Source organism: Passer montanus, unplaced genomic scaffold, assembly GCF_014805655.1.
Source record: "Passer montanus isolate IOZ18808 unplaced genomic scaffold, ASM1480565v1 scaffold73, whole genome shotgun sequence".
Taxonomy (NCBI): Eukaryota; Metazoa; Chordata; class Aves; order Passeriformes; family Passeridae; genus Passer; species Passer montanus.
This window is the reverse complement of record NW_024372481.1, coordinates 594,881-611,836: the sequence shown is the minus strand read 5'-3', so window position 1 is coordinate 611,836 and position 16,956 is coordinate 594,881. Positions and strand designations below refer to the sequence as shown.

The 16,956-nt window shown below is 55.0% G+C and overlaps 1 protein-coding gene across 1 annotated transcript in view; it reads right to left on the bottom strand.

Annotated features, from left to right (window-relative positions):
* Window positions 1-15,857, bottom strand: part of RXRA (retinoid X receptor alpha) — a 104,299-nt gene extending 88,442 nt beyond the window's left edge. The window contains exon 1 of the mRNA XM_039730767.1: window positions 15,707-15,857. Within this exon, the coding sequence (XP_039586701.1) occupies window positions 15,707-15,734 (28 nt within the window). The 5' untranslated portion in view covers window positions 15,735-15,857. The remainder of the gene's footprint in view (window positions 1-15,706) is intronic.
* Window positions 15,858-16,956: the final 1,099 nt, after the last annotated feature.

Below are 16,956 nucleotides of genomic sequence, written 5' to 3'. Positions count from 1 at the left end.
AAGCTCCTCCAGCAGCAAAATGCTGATGGGTGCCTCCAAAATCCTTCCCCAACCCTTCCTCATGGAGTTCCCTCTGCAGGGTTGTGGGTTTGAGTGTTGTTCTTGTTGTATTTTGAAACATAAACTCATTAATTTCAGTCTAATGAGGACTTTATTGGCCGGGGATTACCATTATTCAGCTCAAGGAGATACAAATAAACATTCACAAGCTCTACGGTCTGTGAAAGGATCCTGATCCTACTGATGGCTCCCACCCCAGCACCCACCTCTCCATCCCCTCCTGGCCAGACAGGTCCTTCCACTGCCATCCACTTTGTCCCTCCCATTCCTGGATTTCCCTGTCCCACCCACGGGCTGGGAACCCCACAGGGCTCGGGGAAGGGACCCTGAGCTCACAGCAGCCACACCACACCACTCTGTTTGCTTTAATTTTTAATCAAGTCACAAGACGGGGCGGATGCAGCTGGAAATAAATCATCAACCACAACAGCAATAAAAGCACCCTGGTGGCCTCGGCTCAGACGTGGCAAGCACAGGACCAGCAGCCAAGCCACCACTGTCCCACCACTGACAAGGTGACAAAGCAACTCCTGTGCCAAGCCTGGACACTGCAGTTGTCACTGAAGAAATGGTGACAGGGTTGGACCAGGAAAGGAAAGGCAGAAGCTGTTACAGCCAGTCAGGCCAGCTGCATCACCTGGAAAAAGGGATCCAGGATTGCAGCAGTCCCTGGGATACCTGCCCCGGGGACACACATCCCTCCTGGCTCGGGGCTGCAGCTCCCCTGTGCAGCCTCTTCCAGTCCCAGGGCCAAGGGGAAAAGGGGAAAGAAAAACCTGTGCAAGTCTCTCCCACGCAGGGTGCCAGCAGAGCTCCTCTGCAGGGATTGAGCAACGTGGGGATGAGCCAGCAGCATCTCCCTCACACCCCTGCCCTCACCTGCACCACAGCAGTCAGCTCCCATAAACCCACCCAAATGCAGCCCAGGAAATAAAATTCCTCTCTGCTCCTGCCCAGGAGCACGGGGCTGCTGCCTCCACACCAGGGTCCCTGCAGCCCCCACCCCGCTCACAGCAGAGGGATGTTCTCCCTTTCTTCTCTGTGAGGATTAGACACACTTCTTTTCTCTCATTGCTTTTCAAAAGAGAGCCTTTTTATCACTGCTGATCCCTGGGGGAAATCTTTCTTTCTCTCTCTCTCTCTATTTCTCTCTCTCATGCTTTTATAGCTGGGACAGTGGGAAAGGAAGTTTTCCTTCGTCTCAATCTCCGTGCTGACAGGCACGGGCACAGCGCAGCCCCCCGGGATCCTGCGTGCCCCCAGCTCTGCCCCGACCCCACCGGGGCTGCCTGGCAGCTCCTGGCACCACAGGCCCAGAGAACACCCAGCACAAACCCTCCGTGAGCCATTTCGAAACCCACACTTGCGAAATCCTCATAAAAACCCCGGGCAGAACCCGCCAGCAAACCCAGCTCAAGGCAGCTACAGGTGCTCTGCCCTCGCCTACCTGCTCTCTGGAGGCTCCCATTACATTTCCCAGCGTCTCTTAAATGGATTTTTCTTTTTTCCCCTCTCCCTCCTCCCTCTTCCTGACTGCTGTGGAACAGATCTAGCCGAGGAGAGGAAACCAAAGCTGGGAGCTGGCAGGGGTTTAGGCACGCACGGCGCTTTTAACGGAGCGCTCGCATGAGGATGGGGAGCAGTGCCCAAGTGTGCCTGGGATCACGGCTCACAGAGAAACAAGCAAAGCCAGCCATCTAAAGTGCTGCAAAAAGCACCCAAAAAGTGAATTCATGTTTTTTCTACGCTCTGAGCTCTCTCTGTTACCGAAATCAGGGCCCAGGCTGGTCACAGACAGGGTGTTTTTTTAATTATCGACCATGTTGCAATGTTTTCTCTTTTTATTTTTAGGAGGCCCTCTAAAACTATAGAGGAAATTATCCAAAAGAAGTTTGTTCAAACGGCCTGTCAGTTTGAGGAAGTGAAATTAAACCAGAAAAAAAAGAACCCCCGGCCCTGAATCCTAATAAATCACACATCCACACACACACACACAAAATTGGAGAACTCGGGGCATGCCTCCAAAGCCAAGTAAATGGATGATAAACAAAACAAACCTAGTTCTGCCCGGTAATAAAGGCTTCCACAGTGGGAATTTCTCACCCTGGAATCACTTCCACTGAGGAGGGCACAGCTGGTGGCACACGGGAGCTTCCCCACTCCCCCAGTGAGCTGAGCCTGCAGGGACAGCCAGCGATGCCATCCCATGCTGAGCTGCTCTCCATGGACAAAAATCCTTCACTGCATGAATTTCCCTCCATAAATCCCTTTGGGAGCACGCCCTGGCCCTGGCCCCACCGAGAATGGGTCGACCACCCCATGACACAGAGAGGTGGCTGCTTGGTTGTGCTGCTGTCACCAGCTGGGCTGGCACTGGGGACCTGCTCAGGGCTCACAGACCCACCCAGAGCAAACAAGACTCACCTTGGAGGGGGAAAAAAACCAGCAAAACAAAAGCAAGGGAAAGGGAAAATGGAAGGATGAAGATGCTGAAATAAATCCCACCAGGCACTCAGGTGTCTAAAGCAGGAGGCAAAATCAGAGTGTGGGACAGCAAAAATGGCAGTGGCAAGGCCCCTTTCAAGTTCCAGATGCAGCTTCCCAAAGGTGAGGACACTGCAGAGTGATGCCCATCCCTCCCCACCCACGGGGTCCATCCTTTGAGGCCACACAGCAGCAGGGAGAGCAGGGCACGGACACTGCCCGTGTCCTGAGGAGCACAGCCCAGTGACCCCAGAGCAGCCCCTACGTGCCCAAAGCAGCATTTTGGGAGACCACAGCTGAGCCAAGAGCTGAGGCTATGACAGCAAAACCAGTGGAGGGGTGGGGACACGCAGTGGTGACCCCAGGAGCAGCTGGCACAGTCCCCATGACCACCCTGGCACGGCCACCAGCGAGCCCTTGCTGCAGGGAGCTGAGCCCAGCTGGGCAGCCCGTCCTCTGCTCCACTCTCTCTTTGCTTTCCAGCAGAGATTGCCACGAAACAGTTAAAGCTTTCCTAAGCTGGGCTCTCCAGAGATCTCCAGTTAAAAGTCCACCAGGCATTTTCCCATGGTGGACTTTACCCCGGCGCGCGGCCGCGATAACGCACCCGGAGGTGCCAGCCCGAGAGGGACCAGCCACCAGCCCTGGCACAGCAGGGAGAGGTGGCACCAGGGTGGGAGACCCCCGAAAAAGCTGCACAGGACAGAAATCTGCAAACCAGCCCCAAAAGTAGCATTTTGGGGTTTGGCAGTGAGAGGCTGCATGGAACATTCTGAGAGCAGTGCGGTGCTATCCCACCTCGTGTGGGAATAATGATGTCCCTGCCCCCAAGGAGCCCATCCCAGCACGTCCAGCCCAGAACAGGATCAAATTCCCACCTAGAAGAACCCAGAGATTTCTCTCCCCATTCCTGAGGGCGAGGCAGAGACAAGTGGCACTGCTGTCCCTGCTGGGAACAGACAGCCACCTGGCTCTCCTCTCCAAGGTTGTCTGCAAACCCTCTCTCACCAGGACGACACACACCATTTTTTAAAAGCTGGGTGATGTAACCAACCCGTATTTATCATGCTGAAAACATCCCAAAGCTCCATCTCTTCCAGCTCCCAAGCACACAGTGTTCTCTTAATAAAATAATTGCAATGATGAATAGCTCCTTATAATGTTCTTCTTCTGCAGCTACTGACAGGGCCAAGAGCTGGGATGGAAAGTCCTTCTCCTCAATGAACCCTCAAGGTACATTCAGGATTTTACCTCTTCCAAGCAAAAAGGGCTGAAAAATTAGGGAAGTGCTGCCAGTGCTGTTCCAAGTCATCCCACCAGGCAGAGAACATCAAAATCCCTCTCCTCCCCATCAGCCCCATCATTGTCTTAACAATAAAGTCAGCAAATCACTGCAGGTCAATCCCAGCCCTTGGTTAAGCTGACGCAATCCTGAAGCCACCTGATGAAATCAGCGCTGAGCTCCAGGTCCTGCCACAGGCTCCACAAAAACCCACCCTGCCAAAAGCTCCCCTGCCCAAAGGTCTATGGGACCCCCAAAACCAGTGCTGGGAGCTCTCTCCTGCGCTTTGGACATGAGGCTGTGGATTCAATCCTTCACTGCAAGTCCTCATGTGCCTGTGATTTCCACACTGATAATTACAGGGCAGCTCAATGCATTGGGGTTGTTTTTTGGTTGGTTTTTTTTTGGATTTTTTTTTGAAGAGTCACTTCTACCTTATTCACTTGTAAAGGTGCTTTGAATTAGGAGTGCAGTGGCTCTGCCTTCCCTTCCCACGCATCGCTGGCTTTTACTCCCAGCCAGGGCCAGGCTCTCCGGGTGTTTTCCCAGAGCCTGTGCTCTCAAAGACTTAAAACTGAGCAGCCAAGGTGGCAGAGAGGGACCTGGGACCTCATCCTGGCCTCGACTGCAGCTCGAGGGACTTCCCAGAGCCTGGGAGAACTGGCAGGACCGGCTGCTCCCACCCTGCAGGCACATCCCTACACCCAGCTCCAGGCTCACCCCTTCCTACCCAGCACTCCTCCACCCCAGTGTGTCCTGTCCTCCCTACAAAGGGCTGGACGGGGTTCCCCAGATTTTGGGTAGGACTGGAGCATCTCTCTGGTATCAGAGCTTCACCCTCCATGGTATTGCTTTCCTAGGCTGTATCCTAAGGTTTGCCTGCTTGGGAAAGCCCTGAACAGAGCTTTGGGGCTCCGACACCATTCCCAGGGTGCTGCTGAGCTCCACCAAGCTGTGCCCCCAGGGTGTGATGCTGCACCTTCCAGCATCCAAGGGCAAATGCAACAGCTCCAAGAAAGAGACCTGGAGGATTCCTGGAGCAGCCCCACATCCCCTGCGCTGCCCCAGGGTTTTGGAAGGTGCCTTGAGAGGAGGAGCCTCCCCTCGTGTGCGTGGGCTCCAGATGGGCACCTTGCTGTTTGTTACCTGCCACCCAGGGCCTGCTGCAAGAAATCCCTGCCCTGCAACATTTCCTGCACACACCTAGAGGCTGTGAAACCCGGCCAGACGTGGTTTCCCTCGCCTGCCCAGCCTCAGCTCCCATGGCTCAACACCGGGACAACCGGAGGAGCGCCCGGGTGCCCGCAGGGAGCGGCGCCCAGCACCCCCCAGCCACCCCAGACAGAAAAATGCAGTGGGAAAAGCGAGAGCCCGAGCCCAACAGAGCCTGATGGCCTCTGATTTCCACAGAACAAACCTGCCCCACAGGTAAGGCACAAAGAGGGAGCAACCTGCCAGGAGGGAATTGCTGGTTTTCCCCCTCGGAGAGGAGGGTGACACTCCAAGGTAAAGCAGCAGGGCACGGCAGCGCTGCTACCAAAACACAGCTCCCAACACTGCCAAAAACCCCTCAGCCAACGAAATCTGTGTCTCCCAAAGTTACAAGCAGGGTGTAATTCGGGGTGCCAGCAGCAGCCACCCCAAAGTGCCCTCTGGGGGTCCTGCTCCCAGCAAGCCCCAGCTCTGAACCGCTGCTCAAAGGCTCCACATTTGCACACAACAGGTACCCGCTGGCCTGGGGCCAGCCTATCTCCAGCTGGGATCAGCTAAGCCTTCCTAAGTGCTTAAACAGGGGCCTGCAGGTAATTGTCCCAGGAGCTTTAACTCTTCCTGGAGCCCCTCTGAGGTCTGATGAGGAGCACAGTGTAGAAAACCAGCCAGGCTGGCAGTGCAGAGATGTGGATTTAGGGCAGCACAGGTCACTGCATCCTGCCCTCTGAGCCCTATTCCCGACCGCAGCGCTTCCCAGGATCTGCCTGGGCATCCTATAAATAAATCCCACGGCAGGGGCTGGGGAGGGCAGCCTGTAAAGCACAAGGCATTAACACCTAGGCTGGCACGGCTGGCTCACAGCGTGCCCCAGCACCAACCACAATCTGCTTAGGGGTGCAGAAAGTTTTGGTTTGCCCCGGCAGGAAGGGAGCCTGGGTGGCCTCTCTAGGTACAGGAAACCCCTTTCTATCAAACACATCACTCTGCTTCCTCTGGATTTCTTTAACCTTTCACTCTTGGCCTGATTTATGCTTTCACACTGATTTTTGCACGCCTGCATTTCCCTCCTCCTCCTCCTCGCTGCTCCGGTGCTGCGGAACCACACCAGCAAAAAAGCTGGCAGGGCTTTGGCATCCAGCTGCCCAGAGCCAGAAAAATCCCTGCAGGGAAACCTCCTGCTCTGCCTCACTCCAGAGGAGCTGCGTTTTGGCAGGAGGAGGGGAAAGCGCTGTGCCCTGTGCTGTTGTTGTGCTCCGGGGCTGAGCAGCCAGCTCGCAGCTCCAGCCCACCCATGGGAGCCACGCTGGGCTGCATGTGATGGGCAGGCACTGGAGCAGCTAATCTGGGACCCCAGGGACACATCCCAGCACAGCCAAGGCAGAGATGGAGATTCTGCTGCAGAGGCTCCAGCACAGCCCAGGGCTGGTTTTTCCTTGCAGACAAGGAAAGGAATCCATGAGCAGCTCGGTCCTGAGCCCTCCAAAGCATCCAGGCATTTACAGAGCAGGCAGCACCCTGTCCACAAAGGGCATCCCTGGCAGCACAAGCACGTGGAGCTGTGCCCAGCGATGCCATGAGAGGCAGGAGGGCGTGAGGACAGCGGGGACACAGCCTTAATGTCACCTAAAGGCCTCTTGGGTGGGAAGAGGAGCTGCTTGTTCCCAGGCTCCACGGAGATCCTGGCACAAAACGAGCAAAACTTGGGCTGTGTTGGAAGCATCAGCTTCCTGGGAGTGGATGGGGAAGCTGAGGCCAAGGCGCTGTGGGAGCAGGGACAGCAGCTCAGAGCCCAGGGGAAAGGCTGGGGAGGAATCACAGCTGAAGTCAATTCTCCAGGCCCAAACTGGGAGCATTTTAATCCATCCAGCTGGATAAATGGTGTGGGAGCAGGTGGCCCTGCTGTCACCAGCCATCACCAGGGAGAAGGAATGACAGACCCAGTGCACCAACTTGGTGTTCCACCCCTGCTGTGGTATCCCAAACCCCACACAACAGCCTGCTCAACCTGAGCTTTACAGGGAAAAGAAGAAATCTCCAAAGCCAGAGCAAAGCAGGAAAGCATCTCTTCATTCCATTTGCACGGGACATGAGAGGCCACCCTGAGAGCCACCAGCTCACAGGGCTCCCCCAGCCTGGCACGGCCACCAAAAAGGAAATGAAGTCGCAAAGGTTATCGCTTTGGTGTTTGACTGAGCATAAAAATCCCGCTCTGAAAACAAAAACAAGGAAGAGGGAGACAGGGAGGGGGGGACAGGGGCAGGGATGTACAGCCCCAAAAAACAGGAGAGGGGGTGCAGGGGCTCACCCCACACCAACACACATCTCCACGGCAGGAGAGTTTCCCGGGAAAATAAATGCAAAGTCTGTTATAAAAGTTTATCAGCGAGGAAGAGCGAGCGTGCCTGACTACAGGATAGAGATGTCATTATTTTCATGCATCTGCCTTACCCAATTTTATTTAGTTGCTTTCTGCACCATTTCATGCTCATTCTGCTGCTGAGCTAGACAATTGCTTTATAACTCTAGGGTGCAATTTCACTGTCTGTGAGCCACACGCACGCACGCGGGGGCTGCGCCGGGATGGAGCGGGGAGCTGCACCTCCCTCCCTTCTCCCCACACCCCGAGGTTTGCAGAGGAGTTTTCCTCATATATTTGAGGAGGAAAAACATGAAATTAAAACGCTAAGCCACTGTCTTTAATATATTCCAGGAGTGTGTGGAGGGAGCAGCCCCAGTGAGCAGCGGCTCCCCATTAAGGCTGAGCAGGATGAACTGGAGGGCAATCTGCTCTCTCACGCTACGTGAATGCTGAGAGACAGAGCCCGGCAGGCTGCAGGGCAGGAACGCTGTGAATCACGCTGGATTTTTATGATCAATTGAAAGTCACACTTGAACAAGTGCAGGTCAGCAGGGAGGGTTGGTCACGCAGGTGCAGAGCTCTGAGACAGCGGCTTTCAACTCGCTCAAGTCACCTGGTCCCCCCAAAGGCCGTGGGTACCCTCCTTGGTACCCCTTTTTCCTGCTCAACCATTAAATATCACTCCACAGGGCTGCTGTGGGGTGTGAGGGGTCACCAGAAGGAGCCCCAACACTGATGGGATGCAGTGTGGGGTCTTGGATTTCCCCAGCATGACCCGGTGCCCGCTCCATGCTGTCACACCACAGCTCCTCCACAGCAGGCAGAGCCACAGCTCCCCAGGCCTGATAAAATCACTCATCTCCCACAAATGGGGCAGAAAAAGAAGGGCTGGGGGCAGAAGGGGAGCCCAGCTGAGTCTGGAAGGATGACCAGTACAGGATTCTTCAATATCCCTTTTCCAAGAGCCCCCACCTGCACGCAGGTCTTTGGGAGCAGGGCAGGGAAGCTGCAGCACTGCAAACCACTCTCATCCATCCTTCACATCCCCAGGAGCAGCCAAACAGCTCCCCCAGCTCCGTGTGATGCCCCTGGCTCTGCTCCTGCCCCTCTGACCCAATTCTTCTCTGCCACCACTCACCATCCCTCGCTCAGCTCCTCCATCCCAACCTTGTCATCTCCATGTCTCAGGCTGGATTTTGGATTGAAGTTCACCCCTTCTCCTGCCATGGCCATGCCTCAAGGTGGATTTTGGCTGGAAGCTCAACCCTTCTCCTGCCATCTCCATGTCCCAGGGTGGATTTCAGCTGGAAGCTCACCCCCTTTTCTGTCATGTCCATGCCTTGGGCTGGATTTTGGCTGGAAGCTCACCCCCTTTCCACCATCTCCATGTCTCAGGCTGGATTTTGGATTGAAGTTCACCCCTTCTCCTGCCACCTCCATGTCCCAGGGTGGATTTTGGCTGGAAGCTCACCCCCTTTCCACCATCTCCATGTCTCAGGCTGGATTTTGGATTGAAGTTCACCCCTTCTCCTGCCACCTCCATGTCCCAGGGTGGATTTTGGCTGGAAGCTCTCCTCTCCTGCCCTTCTCCTTCCGCTCTTGCCTCACTGCTGCCATTGCCTCACTGCCACTCCGGGACGGGCACGTAGGAGACGCGCTGCCCACAACAAAATTGTCTCGCAGCAGCCCACAGAGTTCACAGCAAAGGAAAAAAAAAAAAACCAAAACCAAAAAAACAACTCTCTTCCAGCACTCACTTGTCAGCCAGAAATGGAAAAACAACAATAAAATGTTTCTGCCTTCCCGGCCAGCTGAAACGAGATGGGGCATCCCTCCCTAATCCACTCCTGGCAGCACAAAGGATCTGCTCCAGGAGCTCAGGGGGCTGTAAATCACAGGAGGCTCCCTCAGCTCCCCCTCCCTGGATTTTTTTCCCCTTTTTTTCCCCAAGTCTGTAAAGCTGAAGAAAGCCAAAACTCCACAAAAGAGGAGCCCATGAAAAGTAACAACCAGCTGGGAATGCCATTACCATTTTATTGGTCCCCAATACCACTATTGCTCCTTTTATCTCCTGGCTCTGCAGCCATCCTGCAGCTGATGGGATCCAGGGAAAGGCTCAGACAAAACCCAAACACACCACCCAAAAACGGCCCCAAAAATACAAGTCTTTGACCAAAAAAATCAAATCCTCCAGGGTCTGGAGGAAGGAGCAATGACCACAGTGAGGGATTATCTCCTGCTGGAGCAGGAGATGCCAGCCCTCACCCTGCTGCTTAATTCCCCAAATCTTTAGGGTGTTTCTTCCTTGCCCTGTGCTCTGGGAGCACCTGGCTCGCCCACAAACCCCACCTGGGAGCTTTGCTTTGCTCCTGGGCCAAAAAGCAGCTTTGGGGGGGAGTGGGTTTGGAGGTTTTGGACCCTGCAGAGCCCAGGGGAGCTCGGTGGAGCTGCCATCCCAGCCCAGCTTTCACAAGCACCCCACGCCCTCGCTCCGGGCGCCGTTCCCAGCTCCGACACTCCCTCGTGCCTCAGTTTCCCACCCTGGATCTGTCTCATCTGGGCAAACGAGGAGTTTTGGAGGCAAGATCCATCCCCTGCTGATGTGCAAAGGCAGGAGCTGGCACGGGCACAGCTGCCACCAGAATTACAGCCCCGAGGTGCAACCTTGGAACTTTTATTGTGGATCACAGTAAGAGAAAAAGGAAAGAGAGGGGGGGAAAAAAAGCCCAAGCTTACCAATGGTCTGTTTGAACAGGATTATTTTTTAACTCCACGTTAAACAAAATTTCAAAGGAGAGGAGCTGCATTTGGGCTTAATTTGAGCCCTTTCTTCCCTTTCTCACAAGGGAATTGTTCCCTGTTTATCTCAGAAAACACCCTCCATTTTGAAAAGCTCCCTCCCCTCTAAATAAAAACTCAGGTTGACTTCCTTGACTTTGCTTTGCTTTTTCTAAGCCAAACCTTGTCAGAAAAGGCAAGTTCTCACAGCCAGTTTCCATCTCAACAATAGAGCATTTTCCTAGGCTAAATTGCTTCTGTCTGAAAATCTTCTGGCAGTTCGAGCTGGCTGGCATGTGTGGGGATCCTTCTGTAGGGTTTTTTAAATCCTTATTTGCAATATTATTTCATCTGCTTCGCGCTGCCTTGATGCAGCAGCCTTTGGAGAGACACAACCGCTCCTCCCTCCTCCTCCTCTGTCCTCCCTCCAGGCACACGCTTCCCTTTGAGGAGGAGGAGAGGGGAGAAATAAAATAAAAGACAAGCAAAGAGGAAAATGTCAGAAAGCTGCTTTTTGTGTGCGTGTCAAACGTTCAAAGTTATTCCAGAGTCTAGTCTTTAAATGTAATAAAATACAGCAACTCCTGACAAAATCAATTAAAATAAAACCACCCAGGCTGCCTCCCCTATTGCTTTGTAGCTCGACTGCCTTGGAAGAGCCCACCTGGGCCTTTTAGGGAGCAATTAGGGAAGTGCTGGGATGGATCCCGTGCAGACTGAGCATCCCTCAAGTGCTGAGCATCCCTGACACACTTCTGATCATCCCTGACACCTCTGAGCATCCCTGCACACTTCTGAGCATCCCTGACACTTCTGAGCATCCCTGCACATTTCTGAACATCCCTGACACCTCTGAGCATCCCTGACACCTCTGAGCATCCTGACACACTTCTGGGCATCCCTGACACACTTCTGGGCATCCCTCCTGAGTGCCCACATCCTTCCACATCCCCCAGCACGCCTCTGAAACACCCAGACCTCTCCACACCACAGGTCAGAGCAAGGAGAGCCCCAGTTCCATCCCTTACCACAGGAGATCTCTCCCCAACTTGGGGATCAGAGCCAGAGAAGGATTAATTAGAGCCCAATTAGTTACCCAGCTAGCAAGGAAGGTCCCTGCAGCCCTTGGCCAGCAGGGGTTTGAGGGATGCCAGGTTTTGGCTCAGTGAGGAGCCCAGCTGGGGCACAGGGACCCCTCAGTGTCCCCACAGCATCACCCCAGCCCTGGTCAATCCCTTGCCAAGCTCTTGCTGTCTCACTGCTGGGTTATTTATAGCAGGAATGATTTGGGGATTTCAGGCAGCCGGGAGCCTCGGGGAATACTCTGAGCACACACAATCCCCAGGAAAAGGCACCAGGATGCTCACAGGAACACAGAGCCCACAGACAAGGCAGGACCCAGGCACACCCCAAAGCCCTGCAGCACCCACAGCTCCTCTGTTTGTTTCTTTCCTTAACCATCCCGCAAAAAAAAAACCTAAAAAATCCAAAATTCAGCCCGGTGGCAGGGCTCTGGCACATGGCAATCCACCCCCTGCTCCCAGAAAACAATACTCAACAAAAAGGTTTTTAACCCATTTCTTAATAAATATTTATTTTTGCCTTGAAGATGTGGGTGGGACAAAGCCAGGGTGTATTTTCCAGTGAAATGTTTTGACTCCCCCCTTGTTGTTTTTTTTTTTCCCCCTCAACAGGAGCAAAACGCCAATAATAATATTTGCAATGAATAACTCAAATTCTGTGGCTTTCTCCCCCGCTCTCTTTTAAATAAATAAAATACCCTAAATTTGAGAAACACAAACGCTCCCTCCAACACAGCAGGACGACGTGGAAAAAAAACTCAGGGACGCTCTGAGGATTTATTTCACTGTCACAACCCCGATTCTGAAAAAGGCAGAAATTCCTTCTCAGCCTGTTTTGCATATGTCAAGGAGGAGAGGTCGAGCCCCACAAGAGAGACCAGGACACAACCAGACTTCACCCCCTGCTCCAGCCCCATGGAGCCAACCAGATGTGGGGCAGAGGATTCCTCCTTCCTCCCTGGGATGCTCAGATGCTTCCCACATCCCTCAGTCCTCCTCCCTGCAGATTATCACATCAGCTGTTGATTTTTGAGAGTGTCAAGAGCAGGACTGAGCATCGTGGTGAGGTCTCAATGCAGAGGTCTGCACTGAGGAGCTCCCCAGGCTCATCCCAGCCACACACCCAGGGGATGCAGGATGAAAGTGCCTGAGGGATGCTCACAGAGCAGCCCCAGCCCTGGGCTGGCTCAGCTGGACATGCAGGGGGGTTGTTTTGCTGTTTTCCTCGGAAGTGTTGCTGCTCCAGCCCCGAGCACGGCACGGACAGTCCTCACCCCACATCCTGAGCAGCTGCAGCCGGACCTGGCACGGCTGCAGGGTGGGAAGAGGGACACACAGAGAGGTTACAACCTGCTGCAGGTCAGGTTGCAGGGTGGGAAGAGGGACACACAGAGCTTACAACCTCCGGAGGTCAGGCTGCAGGGTGGGAAGAGGGACACACAGAGCTTACAACCTCTGGAGGGAAGTGCCAGCCCCAGACACCCGTTAATTGATTCTTCCCCCACAAAGCTGAGCCTTGAGGGAGAGCTCCCCGAGCTCACCACTCCCGTTTTCCTCCCCAGAGATACCCAGGGAATGGGAAAAGGGAAGGCAAAGCACTAAGAGGATGGTAAAAGGCAGAGAACAAGCAGCCACCTGAAGAAACGAGTTCTTGGTTTGCACATCAGTGCCCCGTGAAAGCCTGACCTCAGCCCATGCTCCCCACCACACGTGATCCCCACACCCCACGGATTTTTCTACATTTTCCTCCTCCTAGAGACCCGGCACAACACAGAGGAGCAAAACCTGGACAGCCCTGAGCAAGCTAAGCCTAGCAAAGGCAGGGCTGTAACTCCAGATGGCTCCCAGGCAGCATCTGCTGGACCCTGAGGTGTTTTGAGCCCCACCAGGGCTGTGGAGGTACCTGTGCCCACACCCCCCGTGCCAGGCTGCAGGTTATCCTGGCAGTGGGATGGCAGACAGGTGACAGCAGCCAGGCTGGGAGATGCCCAGGGACGTGCTGTCCTCACAGGGAGCCTCTGGCTGGCATCTGCCAGCAGCTCTCCAGAGGAGCAGGAAAATGAGATACTACTATTAAAAGTGCCCAGTGCTGGCCACACTTCCAGCCATGACATCAGCGGGGTTATCTAAGTCTAACCACGGGCAGGACTTGGCCAGGAAGCACCAGGTTGGCCTTGATGGGACAAACTGAGCTGGGATTTTGATGGGGACACAGTAATGGAGTGGAATTCTGGCCGTGTTGCTGCTGCTCCCCAGCTCAGGCCTGTACTGGTGTGCAGGGAAACAAACCCCACAAGCTGGGCTGGTTTTCTCCCCTGGGTATTTCCAGCACCAGCTCACAAAAATGACATGAGAAAGGGTTGGTGAAACACCCTGGGACCCTGCAAAGCTGGGACCTGGTGGGGTTTGGACCATCCTGCCTCTGAAGAGGCCCCATGGCCCATCCAGCTCTGCTCTGGTTTCACTGGGAAGGTCTCAGCTCACATTCCCTCAATCCTACAAATTGCTCACAAGCTTTTAGACACAACCTGCCTGCACAGCCCAGAGCAGGACCAACATCTCCCGCTCCAAAACCTGCAGCAACCAAAGGGATTTTTCAGTAATCAGTGACCAAAGACCAGCACATAAAGTTTGGGAGCCTCTCCTCCAGCACGATCCCAGAGCACACACCCCAAACAGCTCCCACAGCCAGATGGATTTTGTCCTGAGAGAAGGATGAGAGTTTTAACCTCCCCCAGCAGGGCTGTCCTGGGGGGCTGCCCTGTTTTCCCTGGGGATGCTGCACAGTGCGTGGCACAGCCCCACCGTGCACACATTTCTACATTTCTGATCAGTTGTTTCCCACTTGCACCAGCATGAAAACCCTTCCCCGAGCCAGCAATCCCAGACTCTCCCCCTCCCACCCCTTCAATCCACCCTGGCTAATAACAAAATGTATTTTTTAGCATTTACAGCATAACAGGAGAGTTCAGGACTGACAGAAAACACAGTTAATGTACACAGAGGCCTGAGCCTGCCCGGATCAACAGAGATTTGGATTGCCTTCCACAAGAGCATCCAAGGAAATGTGAATCCCCCTAAGGTTAAACCATTCCAGGGAGGCAAGAGAGGCACCTTCTGCTGGGATGAGCCCCAAAAGCTGCACTGGCCCCAAGCAAAAGGAGCTGGTTTGATTTGGAACCGGGGACACACACTGCAGGTGAGATGCTTTTGGCCCCAGCAGCATCTCCCAGCCCAGTCAACAAGGGGCACTGTGAAACTGGGATTTTTGGGGCCACGGAGATGCCACCTCCAGCTCTGCCAGCCCACAGGGCCAGGGTCCCCCTGCCAAAAGCCCCCAGACCACCACAGCCCTGGAAAGCCTCTCAGCGGGCTGGGCTCGCGGGAAACCTTGTGACGGTTGTTTGTATTTATTCTGCTCTTTGAAAGGAACAACTGAAATTGCAATTTGTCAACAAAACAAGCAAAAAAAACCCAAAAAAACCAAAAAAACAAAAACCACACATTAAAGAAAAGCAACAAAAAAAAAAAAAACAGGAGGAAGAAAGAGTCAAAACACAGCAGCGGCAGGCTGGAGAAGCTGAGCACAGATTTAAAGCCCAGAGAAGCCAAAGGGATGGTGTGGCTGGCCATGGCTCGCTCGGCAGGAGGCTGGGAGCCACCGGGACGAGCGGGCACAGGGATGGCAGCACTCGCCCCTCTTCCCCCGAGCCCGGGCTTGGCGCCAGGCCACTCCGCTCAAACTTTTCTTCCCCCCACCCGAGCACCGAGCTCTGCAATATCACTTCTCCTGGAAGCGAGACGCGGGAGGCATTCGCCCTTACAAGCCAGGACTTGACTCAGTCACCGAAACGATGGCAAACTCCGGTTGGAAATAGGTTTTAAAACGCAGCGAAAAGGAGGAGAGGGAGGGGTGGGGAAAAAAAAAAAGAACAAAAAGGCAGGAGGGTCCCAACAGCGGCGGGGCTGGGAGCCGGCGATGCGAGCGGAGGGGCCGGGCGCTGCCTCCCCCTGCCCGGCTGCGCGCCCCGGATGCCGCGGGGAGAGGAAAAAAATTAAAAAAAAAAAAGGAGAAAAGTCAAAAATTAAAGAAAAAATAAACGGAGGGGGAAGGCAAGAGGGGGAAGCACAGGCTGAGCGCTGCCGAGCCCCGGGCGGGGAGGGGGCTCTGCCCGTGCCGCTGCCCCGCTCCGAGCGCCGCTGGGGCCGCTGCCCGACCGGCCCGGCGGGGCTCGCTCCGGCCCGCCGCCCGCCCCGCGCTGGCCGCGGCGCTCCGCGGGGAAGGGGCGAGCGCATCCCCCGGCCGAGCCCCGCGGTGCGCGCCGCGGGAAGGGGCAGCGGAGCCGGGGGAAGGGGGGAAGGCGGCAGGACAGGCGCTGATTTCATCGTCCCGAAGCACCCCCCCACCCCCCGCGGTCGGAAGGGAGAATCTCTCGGAACAGAACTCACCCAGCGGCAGGAAGTGTTTGGTGTCCATGGCTGGTGCTTAACTCATGCCAAGGGGCTCGGCGAGCGCGGCGGCGAAAACACACAGGCAGGGCGGGCGGAGGGGAGGGAAATCAGCGCGGGGGGAGAGGGGAGGAGGGGAGAAAAAAAAAAACACCCACGGGGAGGAGGAGGAGGAGGAGGAAGAGGAGGAGGAGGAGGCAGCGGGGAAGCTGCGGCCCCGCAGCGGCCCCGCAGCGGCGGCCCCGCGCAGCCGAGGCCGCGGAGTTGTGGCAAACTCCAACAATGTAACTCCGGCTCCGCGCCGGGGCCCGCGCAGGGGCAGCCTCAGTTTTTTTGTTTGTTTGGTTGGGTTTTTTTTCTTAAAGTGATGGGGGGAAAGGGAGGAAAATAGAGGGGAGGGTGAAGGATAAAACAAAAGGGACTTAAAGTGATGGAGGGAAAGGGAGGAAAATAGAGGGGAGGGTGAAGGATAAAACAAAAGGGAGGAGGAAAAAAAATAGAGGGGAAAAAAAGTGGGAGAAGGGGAAATTAGAGATGGGGAGGAAGGGGGGATATGAGGAGAGTGGGAAGAGGGGAAAGAGAAGGAAAAAAGAGCGGAAATAGAAGGGAAAGAAACGAGGAAAAGGAGAAGGAAAAAAAAGATGGGAAAGAGCAGGAAGGGGAAAGAAGTGAGGAAAGAGAAAAAAGAGAGAAAAGAGGGAAAAACCAAGAGGTGCGCAGCGCTGCAGTGTGAGGCTCGGGAGGGGGAGCCGAGGGGTTCCCGAGTGATGCTGAGCAATGCCAGCTGTGCCCAGCCCCGGAGCAGCCAGCCCTGAGCCCGCTGCCCGTCCCCGGGCTGTGTCACAGGGCAGGCAGCGCTCAGAGCACGATTTATTTCATTTCCCATCCGCGAGGCACAACAAATAACTCTCTGTGCCTCCGTGTGTGTGTGAGCGGCTCTTCTGCAAACTCTCTCCTCCCGAGCAGCGCCCGTACCACCCCAGCAGCACCGCTGGCTGCTTCCCAGAGCCCCGGCCCCCCTTGCCAGGCAGGCCTCCAGGTTTAATAAATGATACTCAGCCCTGTAAGAATGTGTATTAGTGGCTTGATGGACCAGAGCGACTCCACTATGCATGAAGCATATTAAACATCCTATCGACCCTGGCTTTCCACGGCAGTAACATGCATAACAAACAGGCTGGGGCCACGCTGCAGCTGCTCACACACGCTGGGGAGCGAGGCTGGGCACTCGGCGAGGCTGGGGTGACACC